Source organism: Phascolarctos cinereus, unplaced genomic scaffold, assembly GCF_003287225.1.
Source record: "Phascolarctos cinereus isolate Bilbo 61053 unplaced genomic scaffold, phaCin_HiC Scaffold_5;HRSCAF=322, whole genome shotgun sequence".
In the NCBI taxonomy this organism is placed as follows: Eukaryota; Metazoa; Chordata; class Mammalia; order Diprotodontia; family Phascolarctidae; genus Phascolarctos; species Phascolarctos cinereus.
This window is the reverse complement of record NW_027555958.1, coordinates 300,813,334-300,832,693: the sequence shown is the minus strand read 5'-3', so window position 1 is coordinate 300,832,693 and position 19,360 is coordinate 300,813,334. Positions and strand designations below refer to the sequence as shown.

At 47.8% G+C, this 19,360-nt stretch overlaps 1 protein-coding gene across 1 annotated transcript in view; it reads right to left on the bottom strand.

The window, feature by feature from the left end:
• ERBB2 (erb-b2 receptor tyrosine kinase 2) overlaps positions 1-18,652 on the bottom strand; it is a 32,247-nt gene extending 13,595 nt beyond the window's left edge. The window contains 14 exon segments of the mRNA XM_020997444.2: positions 2,155-2,245; positions 2,345-2,477; positions 2,886-3,085; positions 3,376-3,466; positions 3,636-3,709; positions 3,966-4,092; positions 4,833-4,958; positions 5,181-5,322; positions 5,677-5,792; positions 5,942-6,010; positions 6,525-6,659; positions 7,316-7,526; positions 11,782-11,933; positions 18,314-18,652. Coding sequence (XP_020853103.1) covers positions 2,155-2,245; positions 2,345-2,477; positions 2,886-3,085; positions 3,376-3,466; positions 3,636-3,709; positions 3,966-4,092; positions 4,833-4,958; positions 5,181-5,322; positions 5,677-5,792; positions 5,942-6,010; positions 6,525-6,659; positions 7,316-7,526; positions 11,782-11,933; positions 18,314-18,386 — 1,740 coding nt within the window. The 5' untranslated portion in view covers positions 18,387-18,652.
• Between the last annotated feature and the right edge of the window lie 708 nt (positions 18,653-19,360).

Genomic DNA, 19,360 nt, shown 5'->3' with positions numbered 1-19,360 from the left:
GGAAATGTAGGCATGTAAAAATGAGCTATCAATAACTTTTATTTTTTAAACAAGAAACATTATTTCCCTATTTTACACATGAGGAAACAGAGAGGGAAAGTTATTCATCCAAGGTCATACAGATGTAAGCAACAGAGCTAGAATTTAAATCGAAGAATCTTCTGACTTTAAGACCAGGGTTCTTTCTGTTAGAACCAATGGGTAGGTGCACTTGGTAGCTCTCATGCATTTACCATCTTCTAACATATTATATTTATTTATATATGTTATCTAGAGTCGTAGATTTAGAGCTAGAAGGGACCTTTGAGGTCATTTAATCCAACTCTTTCATTTTACAGATGGGGAAACTGATGCCCAGAGAGTTTACCTGAGGTTACATAGAAGCAGAATTTGAACCCAACTCCTCCAAATACAAATTCATTAAACTGTAATATCCTCCACAAGATGTAATACAGTGCCTTTATACACAATAGTGTATAAAGTAGTAATATAAAGTATATAGTAGTACTCATTTAATATATGTGTGTTGAATGAATGAAGTGACAAGGTGACAGCTTTCAGCTCCATTGAAGAATTCCCTAATAATTAGAGGTATTAAAAAACTGAGCCAGGTCTCTTGTAAGGCAGTAAGCTCCCTGTTCCTGGAGTTGTTCAAGCAGAGGGTGAATGACCACTTGTCAAAGATATCATAGGATGGACTCAAACATCAGCTCAGTGTTCAAATCCACAGTATTGGGGGGGGAGTAGAGATCTGGGAGCCGTAGGAGATGGTTCAATCCGAGGCTTTGTCAGTGTATTAGCCATGTGACTTCAGGCAGGTCATTTAACTTTTAGGAGCCTTGGTTTCTTGACCTGTAAAATTCTTTGAAAATAATACTAGCTAATAAAAATGCGCATACCCTTTGACTCAGCAATAGCACCTCTAAGGCTATATCCCAAAGAGATCATACAAATGGGGAAAGGACCCACATGTACAAAAATATTTATTGCAGCTCTTTTTGTGGTGGCCAAGAATTGGAAACTGAGAGGATGCCCATCAATTGGGGAATGGCTGAGTAAGTTGTGGTACATGAATATAATGGAATACTATTGTGCTATAAGAAATGATGAGCAGACAGACTTCAGAAAAAACTTGGAAAGACTTGTATGGACTGATGCTGAGCGAAGTGAGCAGAACCAGGAGAATGTTGTACACAATAACAGCCATGTTGTGCCATGACTAATATTGATAAACTTAACCCTTCCCAGCAATACAAGGATCTAAGACATCTCCAAAAGCCTCATGATGGAAAATCCTATCCACATCCAAAGAAAGAACTATGGAGTTTGAAAGCAGATCGAAGCATACTATTTGCTATTTTTTTCCTTCTGTTGTGTTTTGTTTCCTCTTTCTTGTGGTTCCTCCTGTTGGTTCTAATTCTTACTTACAACATCACTAATGTGAAAATATGTTTAATAGGAATGTGTATGTATAGTCCATATCAGATTGTATGCTGTCTTGGGGAGAGTGGTAGGGTGGAAGGGGAGAAAAATTTTAAACTCAAAAGCTTATGGAAGTGATAGTTGATAAATCAAAATAAATTAATAAAACATTTTAATTTAATTTTAAAAAATTTTTTAAAAAAAGAAAACAATGCTAGCTAGCATTTATATAGCACTTTGAGGTTTGCAGTGCAGCTAGGTGGTGTAGTGCATAGAGCACCAAACCTTAAGTCAGGAAGACCTGAGTTCAAATCCTGCCTCAGACACTTACTAGCTGTATAGCCCTGGGCAAGTCACTTAATCCTGTTTGCCTCAGTTTCCTCATCTGTCAAATGAGCTGGAGAAAGAAATGGCAAACCACTCTAGTATCTTTGCCAAGAGAACCCCAAATGGGGTCACAAAGAGTCAGACATGAGGGGAAAACCAACCGAACAACAAACTTTTAAACACCATCTTTTCTCTAGGTTATAGAGACACAATGCCCTGAGTCTAAGTGGCACACTGTCAACTCCTAAGCTTACAGAACCACATCCTGAAAGTAGTGACAATGCCTTTCAAATCTGAGAGTCTCTGACTCTTCCAGGAAGTCATCCTGGATGCTTTATTACTCTGAATTCTGCCTATTCTCCAAATAGACCCCAGAATAGTGCCCCACCCCTGCCAGCCTCTTACTGATCCAAAGCAGGTCTCAGTGCTGTTCTGTGGCTGGCACTCCTCATGGCACGGGAAGCAACGCCTCTCCTTCACATATTCTCGGGGGTAACTGCAGGGTGGGAAGTGGGTAGAGAAGGTGAGCAAGTCAAAGCCATGGAGGACTGTGAGCCTCCCTCTCCCTTTCCCCTTCATCCAAGCCCTTCCTTACCCCTGCATGACTCGGCACTCCTCCACACACTCCTGCCCTCGGAGAAATTGGCTGCAGTTGAGACACTGAGTTGGTCCAGGGCCCCAGCAATGCCCCTGAGCACACAGGGAGTAGCATGCTAGTCCCTCCCTGGCTATGGGAGAAGAATGAAGGTAAATCAAACCCAGGGAGGACCTGGGTACTTCAAGGACCTCCCCCTAGGCCTGGTAAGTTCTTGGGAAAAGTCACTTGGGAACCCAGGAAACTTCCAGGGGTCAAAGTAGAAAGAAAGGGAGAATCGCCGGTGTCACAGAGAGACGCAAGCTGGCGTTTGGCCAAGACTGGCAGTGATGCTGAGGGGGCAGTGCCAGACTTGTGTTTAGCAAAAGCAGGTGTGCATACCAGGCACAGGAGGCAGCCAGCTCAGTGGGCATCTGGGTTAGTCCCCAGAGAGCCTGGCACCGGATGTCAGGGAGTATCAGAAAGGCTACCCAGATGTGAGTGCCTTGGAGAGGATGGGAAAAAGAATGAAGGCATTGGAGGGAGGGGGTGCCTGCCTTACCACACTCATGGGCAGGTCGGTTGGCACTGTAGAGCAGGGCCTGACGGGGGTTGCGGAAGAGCTGGTCCCAAGGCACCGTGTGAACAAAACATAGGTGGGCATTGTGATGGATGAGTGCTAACCCACTGCCCAGCTCTCTCAGTGACCGCAGCCCCAGCCAGCCAATACTCAGATGCTCCAGAGTCAGGGAGTAGACACCACTGGAAGGAGAAGGGTGGGTGCTCAGCTGAAGGGCAGTAACACTGTTCCATCTGGAGTCTCTCTTTAGTCCTCCTTCCTTCCCAGAAATATGCCTCCATTAACCTGCCTCTCTGCCACCTCTGGGCCCTCCTACATGCCCCTGCTCGAATCTTCTTCCCCAAGAAAGTGCACACTGCTAGTATCCTGGCTGCAGGCTCTCCAAACCTCCCCCTCCCCTTCTTCTTTATCCTCTGCTGGGCAGCTCCCTCTCTCCCCTGTGATTCTGTGTGACCCACAGCCCAATACTCACTTGTGCAACACCCTTCCCCTGATCACCCTTAGGTTCTGAAAGATGCTGAGGTCAGGGAGGCTGTCAGGCCAGGCTGAGATGTACAGGTAGCCTGAGGGCAGTAGGGTGGTTGGTGTGAGATAATGACTGGGCAACATAGAGGGTACCCACCAACAGGGCCTACCCCCAGGTCAGCCCACCGTAGAGAAGGAAGACCTGGGTGGAGGGACCCCAAGACCCAAGGGGAGAGGGTACTGAGGGATAGGCAGGGATATGCCCACCTGTGATCTCCTCCAGGTTCTCAAAGACCTTGAGGTCTTCAGGCATTAGTGGAGAAGTATTGGTGGCCAAGTCTCTGGGAGAGGGAAATGGAGGAATTGACAAAGGTCATCCACGTAGAGAGGTGACGGAGGAAGTGCTCCCCAAGCCCGCCGTCCTTCCTCCCTGGTTATTTAATGCCTCGTCTCCTGACTCCAAATTCAAAGCCCTCCCCCAGCCCCATCATTGCCCATTTCAGAACCACCCCCCATAACTGCCTGCTCCCCTTCCCTCAGCACCATGCCCAATCTGAGATACCCAGGCTAACACTTGTGTGCCCACCCCATGCCTACCCTGCGAAGGTCTCAGGCAGGAAGGCCAGGCTTCCAAAGATCTTCCTGCAGCCGGCAAAGTCCTGGATGTTGGTGCTGTTGACAGCTCTCACTGACCGCAGGTGCCCCATGCCCAGCCCGTAACACACTGTAGGGAATGTGATAGAGGGGTGGAGTAAGGTGCTGTCTTAGTCATGGCACCCAACTCCCCCAATCTATAGCCCCAGGGGGCTGGGCATGAGTCAGAGGAATCAGACTCAATTGTTAGAGTGAGGTGAGACTTAGAGATTGCCTAGTCCAACTCCCCCATTTTACAGAGGAGAAAACTGAGGGCTGGATTCACACAGCTAGTGAATAGCAAAGCTTGGCTTTAAGACTAGGTCTCAAGGGCAGCTAGGTGGCACAGTGGATAGAGCACCGGCCCTGGAGTCAGGAGGACCTGAGTTCAAATCCGACCTCAGACACATAATATTTACTAGCTGTGTGACCCTGGGCAAGTCACTTAACCTCCATTGCCCAACCAACAAAACAAAGCAGAAAAACAAAGACTAGTTCTCCTCAGTCCAAATCCACAGGTTCAGGGTTTCTGAACTTCAAGATCCCACCCCATCATCCAAAAAGCAGAATAAGGGGGCTTCTGGGAGGAAGGGGAAGACAAGCTTTGGATGTGAGGAGGTGTTGGAGATAGGAGACAAGTGGGAAGGATGGCTGAGTTAGGTTAGAATGGCTAAGAGTTTACCTGGGTTGTGATCGTTTCTAGATTGGTGAGGAGGGGCAGGGTACAACCCGGGGTGAGGATTAGGGACCAGTGGAGCCTGGAGCTCTGGGTTGGGGGGGGGGTCCTTGGGTCTTGACTGAGAAGAGCTGGTCCGGAAAGGGCCGAGATACCTTTGGGGCAGGCCTTGCTGCACTTCTCACACCGATGGGTCCCATCCTCGGCAGTCACCTCTTGGCTGTGCAGGGGACACACAAGGGTGCAAGATGTGGAGCCCACATCTGTAGCCAGGTAGTTATCTGGAAAGAACCAAGGACACAGGCTAGGACACTTCAATCTGATCTCATTCTTCCCAAAGAAAACACAGCTTGGGGGATCAACCCATTGACCCTCAGAGAGGAGGGGGTCTCAGTGGCCTAAGCCCCACTTCCCCTTAACCAATTACTGTCTGGGGTGTGTGCTTTACCCTTAATAGGATCCCTTAGACTAATCCCCTCCTCCTCCACATCTGAGGCACTCACAGGGACATGATTTCACACAACTGGACCCAAAGGTGTATCGCCCATCAGGATTAGGCATTGATTCAAAGGTGTCTGAGTTGTAGATGACCAGCGGTGGGCAGTGCTGCTCACAGATGCCACTGTGGTTGAAGTGGAGGCAGGCCTGACAGGGTTAGGGGCCGGGGATAGGCATAAGAGGCAGAATATGTTGAGTATCTGGGTAAAGTCTAGAACCATCCCACACCCCTGGGTACCCACCCTCACCAGCATCTTGGGGAACCATCCAGGAGACAACATGGCTTTAGAGGAGGGTAATGCCAGGCAAGATGCCCAATTCCCCCTGTCATCCTTGCCAGAGCATTGCCCTGGGCCAAGGAGCTGAGAAAGAATTCTACAACACCCTGGTCTTCGGGAGAAGTGAGCAAAACGGTGAGTAAGTCAAGCAGGCAAACACGTGGGCAAAAGAGCAGGTAGAAGGTGCAAGGGGGCATTAGTATAACGCCAGGTGGGCACCTACCAGGCAGTCAGAATGCTTGGGGCCAGTGCAGCCAGCAGCACACTGCTCGTGGCAGCAGTCGGTGGGGAGGGGCCCCTTGCAGCGGGCACAGCCACTGGCACAGATTGTGCTGGTCACTGTTGGTGAGGGAGGAAGAGCAGAGGATGAGGCCTTCCATCTCTTTCCTTCTCCCAAACCACCCATCTTAGACATGAGCCTCCGAGGCCTTGTTGAGTTCACATTCCAATCCACAGGGCACAGGCTTCTCCTCCCCAAACCGACTTACAGCTCTGACAGTTGTCATGTCCTTCCCCCCAGCACTGGCCAGATTTACATGATGAAGAACAGGGGCTGCCTGGGAAGAGATAGAAGGAGAGATAGAAGAGATAGAGACATAGACGTCAGACCAGGAAAGCGATAGAGACAGACAGACAGAGAGGAAAACAGACATAGAGAAGGAACCATAGGAGGGAGACAATGGCATGATGTCAGTGGCTGGGCATTAGAAGCAGAGGGGTCAGGAGGTCAGGGGACACAGGGCCTGGGTGTTCCAAGTTGTTGTGTGGACCAGGCTTTGTAAACCTTCAAGCAGCAGATCACTGGAGCTATTACTCTAAGGCAGTGCTGGTAAGTATTAGAATAAGCACTAATCTGTGACCCCACCCCCCACCCCAGAGACACTGCCTCCATCATCACTAACTGCAGGATTATAGTCCAACCTACCTCATGAGTCTATTGTGGGGAAGACACATTGTAAACCCCCAATAATTCTACAAACAGGCAGGACTAGTGTTATTATTATGGGTGGTAAGGGGAGGAGTCAGGAAGATGATGGAGGGGAGGAAAAGGAGGGGAGGGTCTAAGCTCACAAGTTCGACTGTGGTTTGTGTCGATGGCAGTGATAGCCAAGTGGTTGTTCTTATGGAAGATGTCAGTCCACAGCACTGTGTCCTGGTGACATAGCTGAGGGTTCTTCTGGATCAGGACCCCACCTTTCAGAATCTCTGCGGGCAGGAAAGGAGGGGAATGATAACATGGCCATGATTGGGGGCATAACTGGGACCTTCCCTCCTTTCCCTTTAAAAAACCCTCCACTAAGTCAGGAGACCTGGATTTTAATCCAAGCTCTCACAAAGTTGCTGTGTGACCTTAGGCAAGTCCTCTCTGGGCCTCATTTTCCCCCCTCTGGTAAAAGACAAAAGGTTGAACTAGATGGCTTTCTAAGGTCCCTTCCCTTCTCAGACTACCTTCATCCACTCAGTATTCATCTTTTTTTTTCACTTTTCTAAAAAATATATTTTTTTCCCCAATTACATGTTAAAACAATTTTTTGCATTTTTTTTAACATTTTATTTGATATTTGTCTTGTATGTACCTAGTATTTGGTGTTGTTTCCCCCTTTAAAATGTAAGCTTCTTCAGGGTTGGATCTGTTTTTGCCTTTCTTTATCTTAGTCCTTAGCAAATACCTGATGTATCTTAAGCGCTAAGTAAATGATACAGTCAGCCCATACTGAATCTACTTAGTACTCTGTTACCTCAATTTTTTACTTGTTCCCTCAGTTCTCCTCCTCACCACCCATCACTCTGTGCACCACTCCTTTACAGTATTCCTCCTTACCCCCATCACTCTGTACACCACTTCCTTCATTATCCAGTACCTGTGAGACTTCGAAGTTGCAGCTCTCGAAGGCCAGGGGGGCCCTCTGGTGTGGGAGGGGCAGTCCCAAGGGGAATCCCATTGTCCAGAACAACCAGGGCATATTTGTCCTCAAAGAGCTGTGTGCCTCGTATGATGCGTAGCCTCTGCAGTGGGAAACTCTTCACTAGGCTGTGGGCAATCAGCACATACCCCTGCACTTCTTGGATGTCCTGGGGAATGGGGCAGAAGAATGGGGGAATTAGGATGGAAAATGGAAATTCCCATGTGCCCAGCAAGACTGGGAACCCCAAGAACACCTCCTCCAAGAAGCAATCTTTCTCGACTGCATTGGGCCCATCCACCCTTAGTGATCAAGTTCAGTGTACTAGTGTTAACTATGACTAGGGGACTGGATAGGGTCTAGACCTATGATTTCATTGATATATGGAATTCCCAGGTGAGGAAACTCCCTCCACCAATGTAAGTTGGAACCTTTGCCACAAACTTATCATCTTAGAGTTGGCCTAGAGCACTAAGAGATTAGGTGACTTATCCAAGGTCACACTGCCAGTATGTGTCAGAGAAGGGGCTTGAACTCAGGTTTTTCCAACTGCCACACCAGTTTTCTAGCCTTTTCATTAGGCAACACTCCCTCTTGATATTATCAACAAGAATAACATCTTAGACACTGTGGCATTCAGATAAGGCACTGGACTCTACCCACTTGGGCGTGATGTCTCTTGTAATTATTATTATTATGAATAAGTCTTCAGTCTAGAACACTGATGCAGGGAACTCCCAGTGTGTAAAATCCTTGAAACTTATGATGATCCACAACTTGGGGATAACTTACTAAGAGCTGCCCATGGCCACAGAAAGTTCCCAGAGCAACTAGGTTAAAGTGGCAGTTCTTGAATACAATTTTTCCTGATCCCAAATTCAGCTCTCTAACCACCATTCCATGCTGCCTCCCAATATTATCGTTGTTGTTGTTGTTAATAGCCAGCTGGGTGGCACAGTGCATAGAGCACCAGGCCTGGAGTCAGAAGACTCATCTTCCTGAGTTCAAATCCAGCCTCAGATACTTACTACCTGTGTGACCCTGGGCAAGTCACTTAACCCTGTTTCCTCATCTGGAAAAGGAAATGGCAAACCATTCCAGTATCTTTGCCAAGAAAACCCCGAATGGGGTCACAAAGAATCAAATACACCTGAAATGGCACAACAACAAAAGACTTGAGGCAGCATGGTATATTAGATAGGGCATTGGTCTTGAAGTCAGGAGGACCTGGGTTCAAATCCCACCTTAGGTACTAGCTGTGTAACTCTGGGCAAGTGACTTAGTCTCTCCACCCCAGTTTCCTCATCTGTAAAACAAGGGTGTTAGGCTTTATGGTCTCTAAGGTTCTTCCAGGTCTGAATCCAGAGCCCTCCTGCTAACCCACATTTGCATAACACTTCCTCCTTTTTTTTCATTGTCCCTCTCACTTGAGTCTTACAATATCCTCACCAGCAAAGCATAGGTCAGATGAGTCCATCTTATAATTAGGAGGCACAGTGGGTATGTGATTTGGAGAAGTTACTTGTTAATAACACTCAGTTAGTAGAATAAATAGGACCCGAAGCCAACTCTCTTAATTCTTAGACTGCTCTAGGCAGAGGTAAGAAAAAAGGAGCAGCGAACTGTATATTTAAGGGATCAAGCTAAGAAACGTGTGCAAAGGAGAGAGGTGGGGAGGCAAAGTGTGAGCTTGGTAAGGAGGGGAGTCCCCAGCCCCAAGAAGAGACGTCCAAAGGCAGATGCATTACAGGAAGAAAGAGGATTGAGTGAGTAGGGGGAGGAATTCCTTCCTTCATTCCTTTGTTTGTTCATTCCTTCATTCACAATAACAATGGCTGACCTTTATATAACACTTTATACTTAAGAAATGCTTTTAGATAAGTTATCTTATTTGAAACTCACAATAACTCTATGAGGTATATAGGTATGCAAATGATACCATCCCCATTGCATAGAAGAGAAAACTGAGGCCTCAGGTGAAGTGATTTGCCCTAGGACACACAAATAAATAGCAGAGCCCAGATCTGAATATAGGTTTTCTAATTCTGAATCTGGTTTCTTCATTCATTCATTTATTCAGTCAACAATTATATATGAGCTACAACATGTTGTAATGAAAGGACTGCCTTATTTAGAGTCAGGGGTTTTGAGTTCAGATGCTAGGACACCTAATCTCAGTTTCCTCATCTGTAAAATGAAGAAGTTAGATTGGCTGACCTCTAAGGTCCCTTTTCAACTGTAATCTGGAATCCTATTCAGTCCAAAGCCAGGGGAAATAAAGTTTAAATCAGGGATTCTTTTTTTTTTTAATTTTGAGGCAATTGGGGTTAAGTGACTTGCCCAGGGTCACACAGCTAGTAAATGTCAAGTGTTTGGTCTGGGGCCGGATTTGAACTCAGGTCCTCCTGACTTCAGGGTCGGTGCTCTATTATGAACTTCTAAAAAATATTTGGCTAACTCTATTTCAATATAATTGGTTTCCCTTGTAATCCTTTGCATTTTGTTTTATACATTTAAAAATATTATTCTGAGAAGGTCTTTCTAGGCTTCACAAGATTGCTGAAAGAGGTCTATGACACAGAGTTAAGAATCCCTAGTTTAGACCCTCATGGAACTTAGAGCCTTGTGGTTATACAGATAATTACAATACACAGGACTTCCTTCAGAGCCATAACTTGGACTTCTGGCACCTGGGGCAGATCTAGTTGGAGGTCCCACTCTCCCTCCCAACCCAAGAATTAGCTTGGAGTCTGTTCTTGGGCAATGCCATTTATAAGAGAGGTTGCCCCAGATTTATCTGTTATGAGATCTGGATACCTAAGATGTAACTAGCTAGGAAGGAAGGTCCCTCACTTTGTGTCCCGAATGCCAGGCCTCAAGTGCCTCAACATATGTGAGCTGGGGTGCAGCCTATGGGGACTCCTGGCTAGGCAAGAGACTCCCAAATTGACAGGGCTGCTTAGAGAAGTGGTATCCTGGTCCCCTCTTTATGATAAGGGACCAGGGATTGTTTGTCAGTTTGTCCGTTTGAAGCAGCAATGGGAGTTTGCCCTCTTGGTCCCTTCTTTGGGTCAAGGGCCTTGAGCTGGGTTTGGTGGAGGGTTCTGATCTTTCCAGGAAGCATTACCTGGGCCCAGCCTTCATACTGGTAATGGTTTCCACGCTTCAGCTGGCTTCCTTGCCTTCCCTGGCAGAGTCAGTCTGAAGCCCTGATAAGGTGAACGGGACTGTAACCTTTGGAGCCAAACCCTTAAGGAAGTTCAATGTAAATTGGACTCGCAGTTGTAACTTAAGAGTCTCCAAACTGGTTGGAGAGGCTTTGCCTTCCAAAGGATGATACTCTTGGCTGAGAGATCTATGTGTAAACAGAGAATGTTTCTTGAAATGGATGGAGCCTCCAGGACAGAATTGGAGAAAGATGGTGAAACCATCTAAAGAGTGTTCAGAAGGAGTCAGAGCCAACCACGTTTGAGCAGGAGGAAGCCTGAGGGCCTACATTTGAAAAGGGGCTGGAATAAAAACAGCTAGTATTCATATAGCACCTTTAGAGTTGGCCAAAAGGTTTAAAAATATCTCCTTTGATTCTTACAATTAACCAGGTAAAGTTGGTGCTACTATTACCCCCATTTTGCAGATGGGAAACTGAGGCTGAGAGAAGTTAAGGGACTTGTCTAGAATCATATCGATAGCCTCTGAAGTGGTATTTAAACTCAGGTCTTCCTAAGTCCAAATGTAGCTCTCTCTCTCTCTATCTATTGTGCCGCTTAGCTGGTAGGGTAGAGAAGGGGACCTGGATGGTCTAACTGTTTCACACATGCTGCTTAGTGGCTAATCTTGCCCTTGCTGGTGCCCTATAGGTACTGATTCGATGGATTAATGTCAAATCATCGCTTTATGATGTATCCCTCTCCTGCCTACAGGACTATTTACTCTTGATCAGCTACTCTCATCTAGAGGAATACTTCAGTAAGGCTAGCAGTATGGAACATGGGAAGATGCTTTGGTGGAAGCCTGGAGCCAGCTGGGAGGAAGAACACTGGAAGACCTTTAAGTCTGTGTCCCAGAGAGAAGCCCATACATTTGAAGTGCATTAGGGAACTAGGACAGAAAATGCTATTTGATATCAATTTGGGACAATAAGGTGACAGGAAAGAATGGGAAGGAAGATCCTAGAAAGGATTTGTTTGTCAGCTTTAAGAGAGTGGATGTATTAGGGCAGTTAGGTGGTACAATGGATAGAACAGGAGAATCTGAGTTCAAATCCAGCCTCAAATACTTACTAGCTGTGAAACCTTGGGAAAGTCATTTAACCCCAATTTCTGAGAAAGAAAGAGGGAGAGAGAAAGAGAGAGGGAGAACATCCAGATTGCAGTGAGGGGAGGTGCTATCTCACCTGGGAGAAGAGGGTAATCTCTAGGTCTCACCTGGAGGAAGGAGAGGCTGGCATCAGCAGGCAGGTAAGTGAGCTCCAGGTTGCCTTGTACAACCTGGCATCCTTGGTACAGGTGGCTCAGTGTGTCAAGGTGATTCTCAATACTGGCAGGATACTGCAGCTTCATGTCTGTGCCTGTGCACACTAGCAGGAGGGGAAAAATATGCCATGGTCAGTGCTGGCACTGTCCATTTGAAGCTCATTAACACAGAATTCTCACAGCAACCACGGGGACCCAGAAGTCCTGTTTCCCCAGCGAGGGTGCAAAGACACAGGGAGAATCATTGCTTAGGTCCTAACCCAATGAAGCAATAGCAGCCTACCCCAATATCACTGGACCCATAATTCCACTCAAAGAGTTAACCACTAAACAAAACTATGAGCTAAAGGGGGAAGGATTTGGGGTGAATCATTTGCCAACTGTACACATGCAAAAGATAGGAGATCTCCAGAGTGGGCATAGTAGCTTTGTGCCAATCCCATTTTGCTTACTATAGATGGGGTGAAAATGTGTAACTGACCTTGTCCTCCCCTCCTCTCATAGGGGAGCCAAAAGAGAAAACCCCCCTTTATCTCAGAGGCTGTCCCCTAAGACTCTGGCATAATGCCAATAGGGTAAAAAATCCCCCAAGGGGGAAGATGAATCATTAGCACCCCCCTCTCTCTCCCAAACAAACCCAGGGCATTTTCCCCACCCCATTCCAATACCACCCACATGCCAACCTTCTGGCAAAGGATATCCTCCCACCCCTAATACCACCCAGAAAGTGTCAGTGAGGGTCAAAGTTGGGGGTGGGGGTGGGGGTGGATAAGGCCAGGGACCCTGGTCACTACAGGGTGAGCTGGATAACCCCAGCTTGGAAAGAAGGGGCAATTTATAACCACTTCTATTCTGGGCACATGTAGTAGCCAGAATCACAGAACTCCGTCAAGGTAATGGTGTGTATATATGCCTAAACCTCGTACAAACTAGCACCCACACTCCCACAAGGGGTGAGAGCCCGGAAAAAGTTGGCAAAGGCTCTGCCACTGGGACAGCTCATCACACCCCACCCCCACTCCCCCACCAACAAGCACATAGCTCAACTGCTAACCACCAGCTGAGTGACACCATGGTAGACACCTCAACCAGGTGTCTGCCTGGGCCCAAGGCTAACTGAGACAAGAGATGCCTCCCAGGCAGCCAAATCAGGGCAAGGACCCCCCACCCCCAGCCCTCCTTGAAGGAAAAATGGTGATGGTGGGAGATGAGGATAGTCATATTATCAGCTGGTTCTGTGCCTGCTGGCAGGGAGGGGGTTAATATGGCCTGCTGAACTTGTTTTTCTGCTCAGGTGAGAAGATGAGTCACCTGACGCATCTTGACCTGGGAGGGTGTGCCTAGAGGGGTGACAGGCAGAGGGAGGGCCACTATAGACACACAGCCCTGCATTTTACTGGGCTGCCTGGGATTCCTGCATAACACTTCCATCCCCAGTCCTCTCCCTCTTGTCTACACATACCCCAGGCTCCGCCTCTCTTCAGCAGGTTTTATCCCCCACCTCAAAGGCTGAAAAAGAATGCAATCTAGGCCCTACTTTTCTGCCCACCTGAGACTTTTCAGGGAGCTGAGGAGTCTTGGGAAGGAGAATGAGAGAGAGAAGAAATGGAAAGACTGGAAACCAGAAACAGGGATACAAGAGTCCAGCCCTCTAGACTGAGGGAGAACTTCTCATCTCCCTCTAGCTCCACTATTGAACTCATCCTTGTTCCCATCCCCCCACCTAGCTCCCAAGAGAAATTGGAGCCAGGGGGCAGACAGGGCCCAAAATAAAGACCCTGCTGCCCCAACCAGCCCCCCTCCCCAGCCACTTCAGCTGCTCAGCCCCGGCCCAGCTGTCTCCCTAGGCCCCAGCCCAAGGCCCAGGGAAGGGAACCCCCTGACCCCACCCCCCGCTAGCTCCCTTGTTCTGAGGCACACACCCAAAGTAGTATATATGGTAGGGCCACACAGAAAGAACATGGGGAAAGGCCCAGTGGCTCATACACACTCTTAGCATCACTAATAAACTTTCAGAAAGAATCTGGACTTCAGGAAGAAAGGGGGCTGAAGGGGGAGTGGAGATAGCCCTGGGCCCCAGCACTTCTGTTTACTCATTTTGTGACCCTTTAGCTGCTTAGGAGACTCCCAGATTGGAGTGTTTGCACACTACCGGGGAGAGGTGGAAGAGGAGAAAGAAACACTCATTCCAACTACCCGGCTTCTAGTTGTAGTGCCAATGGCCAGCAGACATCCTGACGCACTGATACACAGATCCCAGGCGACAGACACAGGGCAGAGGACGTGAGGATTATACTCCTTTTCCCATCCTTGCCCGGGCTCCCTCCTTTCTCCATCCCCTCCAGACACAGACCTTCCCTCTTCACTAACACTTGCCCTTTATCCTGAAACTCTTTCTATCTCTGAGCCCCACATTCTTTTTGGGTGAAGCTGAGATCAGTCTCCTTCCCTGCAAAGGAACTTGCTTCTAGTTCACCTTTCCCCAAGTAGTCGTAGATCCTGGACTTTCTGAATTCAAGAGAAGAAAATGCACTTTTAACGTGTCTAAGTTTTGGAAGCCCTGATGTGGCAGCTAGGGAGCTGGCCTTGAAGCCAGGAAAACCTGGGTTCATTGACACACACAGACCTTGTGGCCCTGGCCAAGTCACTTTCTAGCTTCTTCCAGACCCATAGTCAGAAGACACACAATCTAGTTTCCCATCTTCCTTAGTATTCTTTTTTTTTTTCTGGTGAGGCAATTGGGGTTAAGTGGCTTGCCCAGGGTCACACAGATAGTGTCATGTGACTGAGACTGGATTTGAACTCATGTCCTCCTGACTCCAAAGTATTCTTTTCTTTAGTCTTCATCATATCCCAGCCCTTTGTAAAGAGACCTCTGAGGTCCTCTAGTCCAATCCCTTTACTTTAGAAATAAAGAAATTGAGTCTCAGGGAAATTAAGTGACTTTCCCAAGGTCACACAGGTAGTAATTGTCAGAGATGGGTTTTGAACCCAGGTCCTTTGGCTCCACAGTCAGTGTCCTTTCCATTGTACCAAGCTGCTTGGCTCTGTTTATTTTGATAGGTCCTACCAATATGGCATCTTCATTCCTGCCCAATCTCTTTCTCAGTCATATGGTCCTCCATGGTGATACTCAGCAACTACCTCCTAGAAGGAATCAGACCCTAGAAGGATCTTCCCATTTCCTTCTACTTCACCAATAATCCCTAGACCAGTCCAGTTCCTAATTCCAGTGCCCCCAAACACCTGCTCTCAGGAGGGAGTTTGGGGTGAGTTTCCGACACTACCCCCATGGTAGAACTCTCCCACAGAGGCAGAGACCCAGTCCCTTGATGAAGCCTGCTTTGCCCTCACTTGCTGCTCCCTCTTCCCTGCTTTTCTCTCCCCAGTCTTCCGCCCCAGTTGTTTCACTCCCACCCACACCCCAAAGACTTCCTGCCATCCTCAACAGCACTGACCCCACCTCTCAATTCCAACCAGTCTCCCTGGCCAGGGAACAGAATTCTGCTCATGGAACATGGATCCTCTCCTTTCCCCCTTTGTCCAATCAACTGAAGACAAGGGAGATGAGCGAGTACTCGTGTAAGAGTGTGTGTGTGTGTGTGTGTGTGTGTGTGTGTATGTGTGTGTGTGTATGCTAGAGAAACATGGACAGTAAAGAGATGCCAAAATAAATGATTGTTGCTGAAGGTGGGAGGTGGAGGAGAGGTGGTGGTTCAGGAAGAGAATCATCATTCAAAACCTTTTCCCACTGAGAGGACTTCTCAGGCTCACCCAGCAAACATTACTCCAATGCTGTGGGATAAGAATGGATGTATCATGAGCCCTATTTTTATACATGAGGAAATTTCGGCTCCGACAGAGTTGTTGCAGAGTCCAGAGTCACACAGCTAATGATCTTCATAGATGGTATTTGAACTCAAGACTTCCTGGCTTAGGTCTAGCATTCTATATTACACCAGAGGGCAAGGGTTGTTTATCTGGGGTCCATGAACCATAGATTTTCTTCTGTGGGGGTGTCCATGAACTTGGATGGAAAAAAAAGTACTTGTTCTCATTAACCTCCAACTGAAATATAGCACGTCTTTAAATGATTTAAGAACACTATTCTGAGAAGGGGTCCATAGGTTTCATCATACTATCAAAGGGTCCATGATGCAAAAGAGATGAAGGACCCCTAAGACTAGGAGAAGACAATGCCTTCCTTTTTTTGATCCTTGGAAGACTAGAGAACTGGGTCAGAATTCTTTTTCTAGAAAAAGAGAAATGGCACTCTTGAGGCTGCTGCCATTAGGGAGAGTGAATTTGGGAATGTGACTGACTCTCAGACTCACCAGTTAGTCATGGCAAAAACAATCAGTGATAAAATCAAAGTATTTTATTTTGGCTTTTGAAATGCAATGGATTTCTCTTCCCCATTATACTTTACTTAATACCAATATGAGTTTACTTTCCTTGAGCACAGCCACTAATGTGGGGGGAGGGAGTGGTGGATGAAAGGGGAGCCATCCTGAATATTAATAATAATAATAATAATAATAATAATAAACATTAGCTGTAGATAATCACAAATTGAGAGTTGACATGGCTTTCCAAGTCAATAATTCCTCAACCTATGAAATAGGATCCTGGCAAAAGTTTGACCTCTCTGCCTTTTATTTACTCCCCTTGCCCTGACTCTGAAGTCGCTCCCTGAATGCCCCTTCCCCCAGCCTCACAGGTAGTTCCTTTAGGTAGAATACCTGGGCCATATCCCCACAGTATGTTGCCTCTGGTGAGATGGGATAGGGTGAAGCTTGTATAATGGACTGGCCCTCTGACTATCCCTTTCTCTCCTTCCTCAATATCCTTCACCCCCAACATATCCATCTTCTCTCTCCTTTGAACAGGCCCATCAAGGATTTTTTTTTAAATGTGAGTATAAGAATAGTGGTAGGGAAGCCAGTGGGGAAACTGAGGCACAAAGGTGAAGAAACTGAGGCAGGGAGGAGAACTACAGACCCGTGTCACCAGCATAACAGAAGCTCCCATCAGGCCTCCCTTCTAAGTCAACTAGTTTTTTCAGCAGCTGAACAAAAACATAGTTTCAAGACTCCAGATTACACACTAATTGTCCTACCTTAGCCAGAGTATTAGGGTCTGAAGAGACCCTGGATTGAGGGTCAGAGAAGTGAGGGAAGCTAAACATGTGGGGTCAGAGAGGGAGAGCTATGTACTATGTCCTGGATCCAAATGGGGAGGATAGGATACATTTATTCGGGGCTTTCCAGCAAACCTGACCCAACCACCTCAAGGATCCTGGGAGAGCAAAGAACACAGTTCCCCAGGAACCCAGAGTGTTGTTTGGTAACACAAAGGGACAGACACATACAAACAGACAAAACAGACCTGCTGACATTGAGACACACAGATCCCCGCCCCCAGAGGCACATACAGAGAGACTCAGAGGCTGAGACAACATTCGACAAGATCCTCTCCCCAAGCGTGTGTGCTCCTCTCAACAGCCTTCAGCCCTATCCCACCTTATTCCTTTGTCCCCCCACTCCCAATGGAGGAAAAGGCCAGAATAGAAGCAACATCCCTTACCCTTTCAGCTCCAAATGGTCCTTTTAATTTTGCCCCCCAGGCCTCCTCCAACCCTTGGAACTCTACCCCCACCCCAAGACCACCCAGAACCCCTCTTTACGGCCCATCCCTTACACCTGCCAAGTTAAAGCTCAACAAAATTAAGCCTCTCTCCCCTTCTAAGACTGGCCCAGAAGAAACTTATTCAAAACAACTGTCTCCCCTTCCCGCCCCCTCTTTTCTTCCCCGTCTTGGCCTCCCTCCCCACACTAGTGAGTGTGGTAACATCCAAGCAAGCCTAGAGCCTTCTCCTCTCCCCATTCCTGGTCGAACTGGTTACCTCTCTGCCCCCCTCCCACCCCCACTCCCCACCCCCAGCCTGAGGCATGAACTGGAACAGTAACAACCAGAGGTTGAGAGTGGGTGGGGGGCAGGAGAGGAGGGAGGACTGAGGCACAAATAGGGACCCCCAGAGAAAGCCAGCCCAGCCCAGTTCAGACTGGAGATTAGTGGCTGTGGATTTTAAGAGCCAAACAGAAGGAACACACACACACACACACACACACACACACACACTTAGAACTTTTTTTTTTTTCTGGTCAATTTTGTAAAACTTTTTAACAATTTCCCTGTTTAACAAGAGCTGGCTGGGACCCAAGCCCTACTTCGGGCCCCTTCAATGTAACTTTACCCCCTGCCTTACCTACCTCCCTGATCCAGCTTCATCTCTCTGACTTCATCTCCCCAGGCCCTTCTGGGAGACCCCCTTCCCAGAGGCTTGGTCATATTTCTCCTCTACTGACTCCCATGCTTTCCTCACTCCCACTCTCCACTCCTGTCAATTGTCCCCCCAGTTCTTTCTCCCCTTGAGAATTCTTTGCGGAAGGGCTGCAGACAGTTCTTTCCCAATCGGACTCACCTTGGGTTCCCCAGACTGCTGGGGGCAGGAGGACCAGAAGGAGCCCCCAACAGCAGCAGCCCGACAGGTCCATGGTCCTCACTTCGGCCCGGGGCCCATGGCCCCCAGGCTCAGGAGGAGGACCGGCGGAACCGGAGAGCTGAGAGATAAGGGGATCCTGGGAACCACCACGGGCCGGGCAGGAATCCCCTTGAGCAAGTCACTGGCTCAGTGGAGGTATTTTCCTTCTTTGCTGACTTCTCTCTTTTAGCCAGGATTGCAGGGGAATCTCAGCTCTACAACTTCATTCCTGTACTTCCTCAAAGCAGTCAGTGCTTGCCCTCCTCCACCTCCTCCTCCTCCTCTTCCTCCTCCTTCTCCTCCTCCTCCTCTTCTCCTCGGGAGCGCGCTGCTCGGTCTCGCTCCCGCCCTCCCCCCCCCAACTACATTCCAACAAGTCTCTGGGAGTGGCAGTGGCTGCTCCCAGCTTTACTTTCTATCTCCCTGGGTAGGCCTTGGGGTGCCTCGATCTCCCCTGAATCTGGAGTCTTTTTTAGAAACCTGCTGTTCCTGGAAGGAGGGGTTGGGGACAGACTTGGGATACTTTGCTTCTTCATCACCAGACTTTCCCAGTCTACTGTTACACAACCCTCTACTCTTGAGGGAACCCTAATCTAGGCTGCCTTTACCCATCCTCCCCTAACCCAGGCTCCCCTTCCTTTAATTAACAAGCTCCGTTCCATCTCCCCATGCTCATCCTCACCTCAACTTCCTACTCCAAGTTCTTCTAGAACTGTTTTTGTGTCCTGGACCCCTTCCGCAGCCTGGTGAAGCCAATGAAGCCCTTTTTAGAATAATGTTTTTAAGTAATTGAAGGAAATGCTAAATTTCAGTTAGATTAGAAGTTAGGGGAAATAAAGATATTTTTCCCCATCCCAAGTTCAGAGACCCACTGAAATGTCTACAGGGCCTTTGGTCTGTGGACCCCAAGTTCTAGTTCCTTTGTGGGAAGGATAGGGAAGGGAGTATACTCAGTCTGAGATATTCTAGGCATCCCTTCCTCAGGCT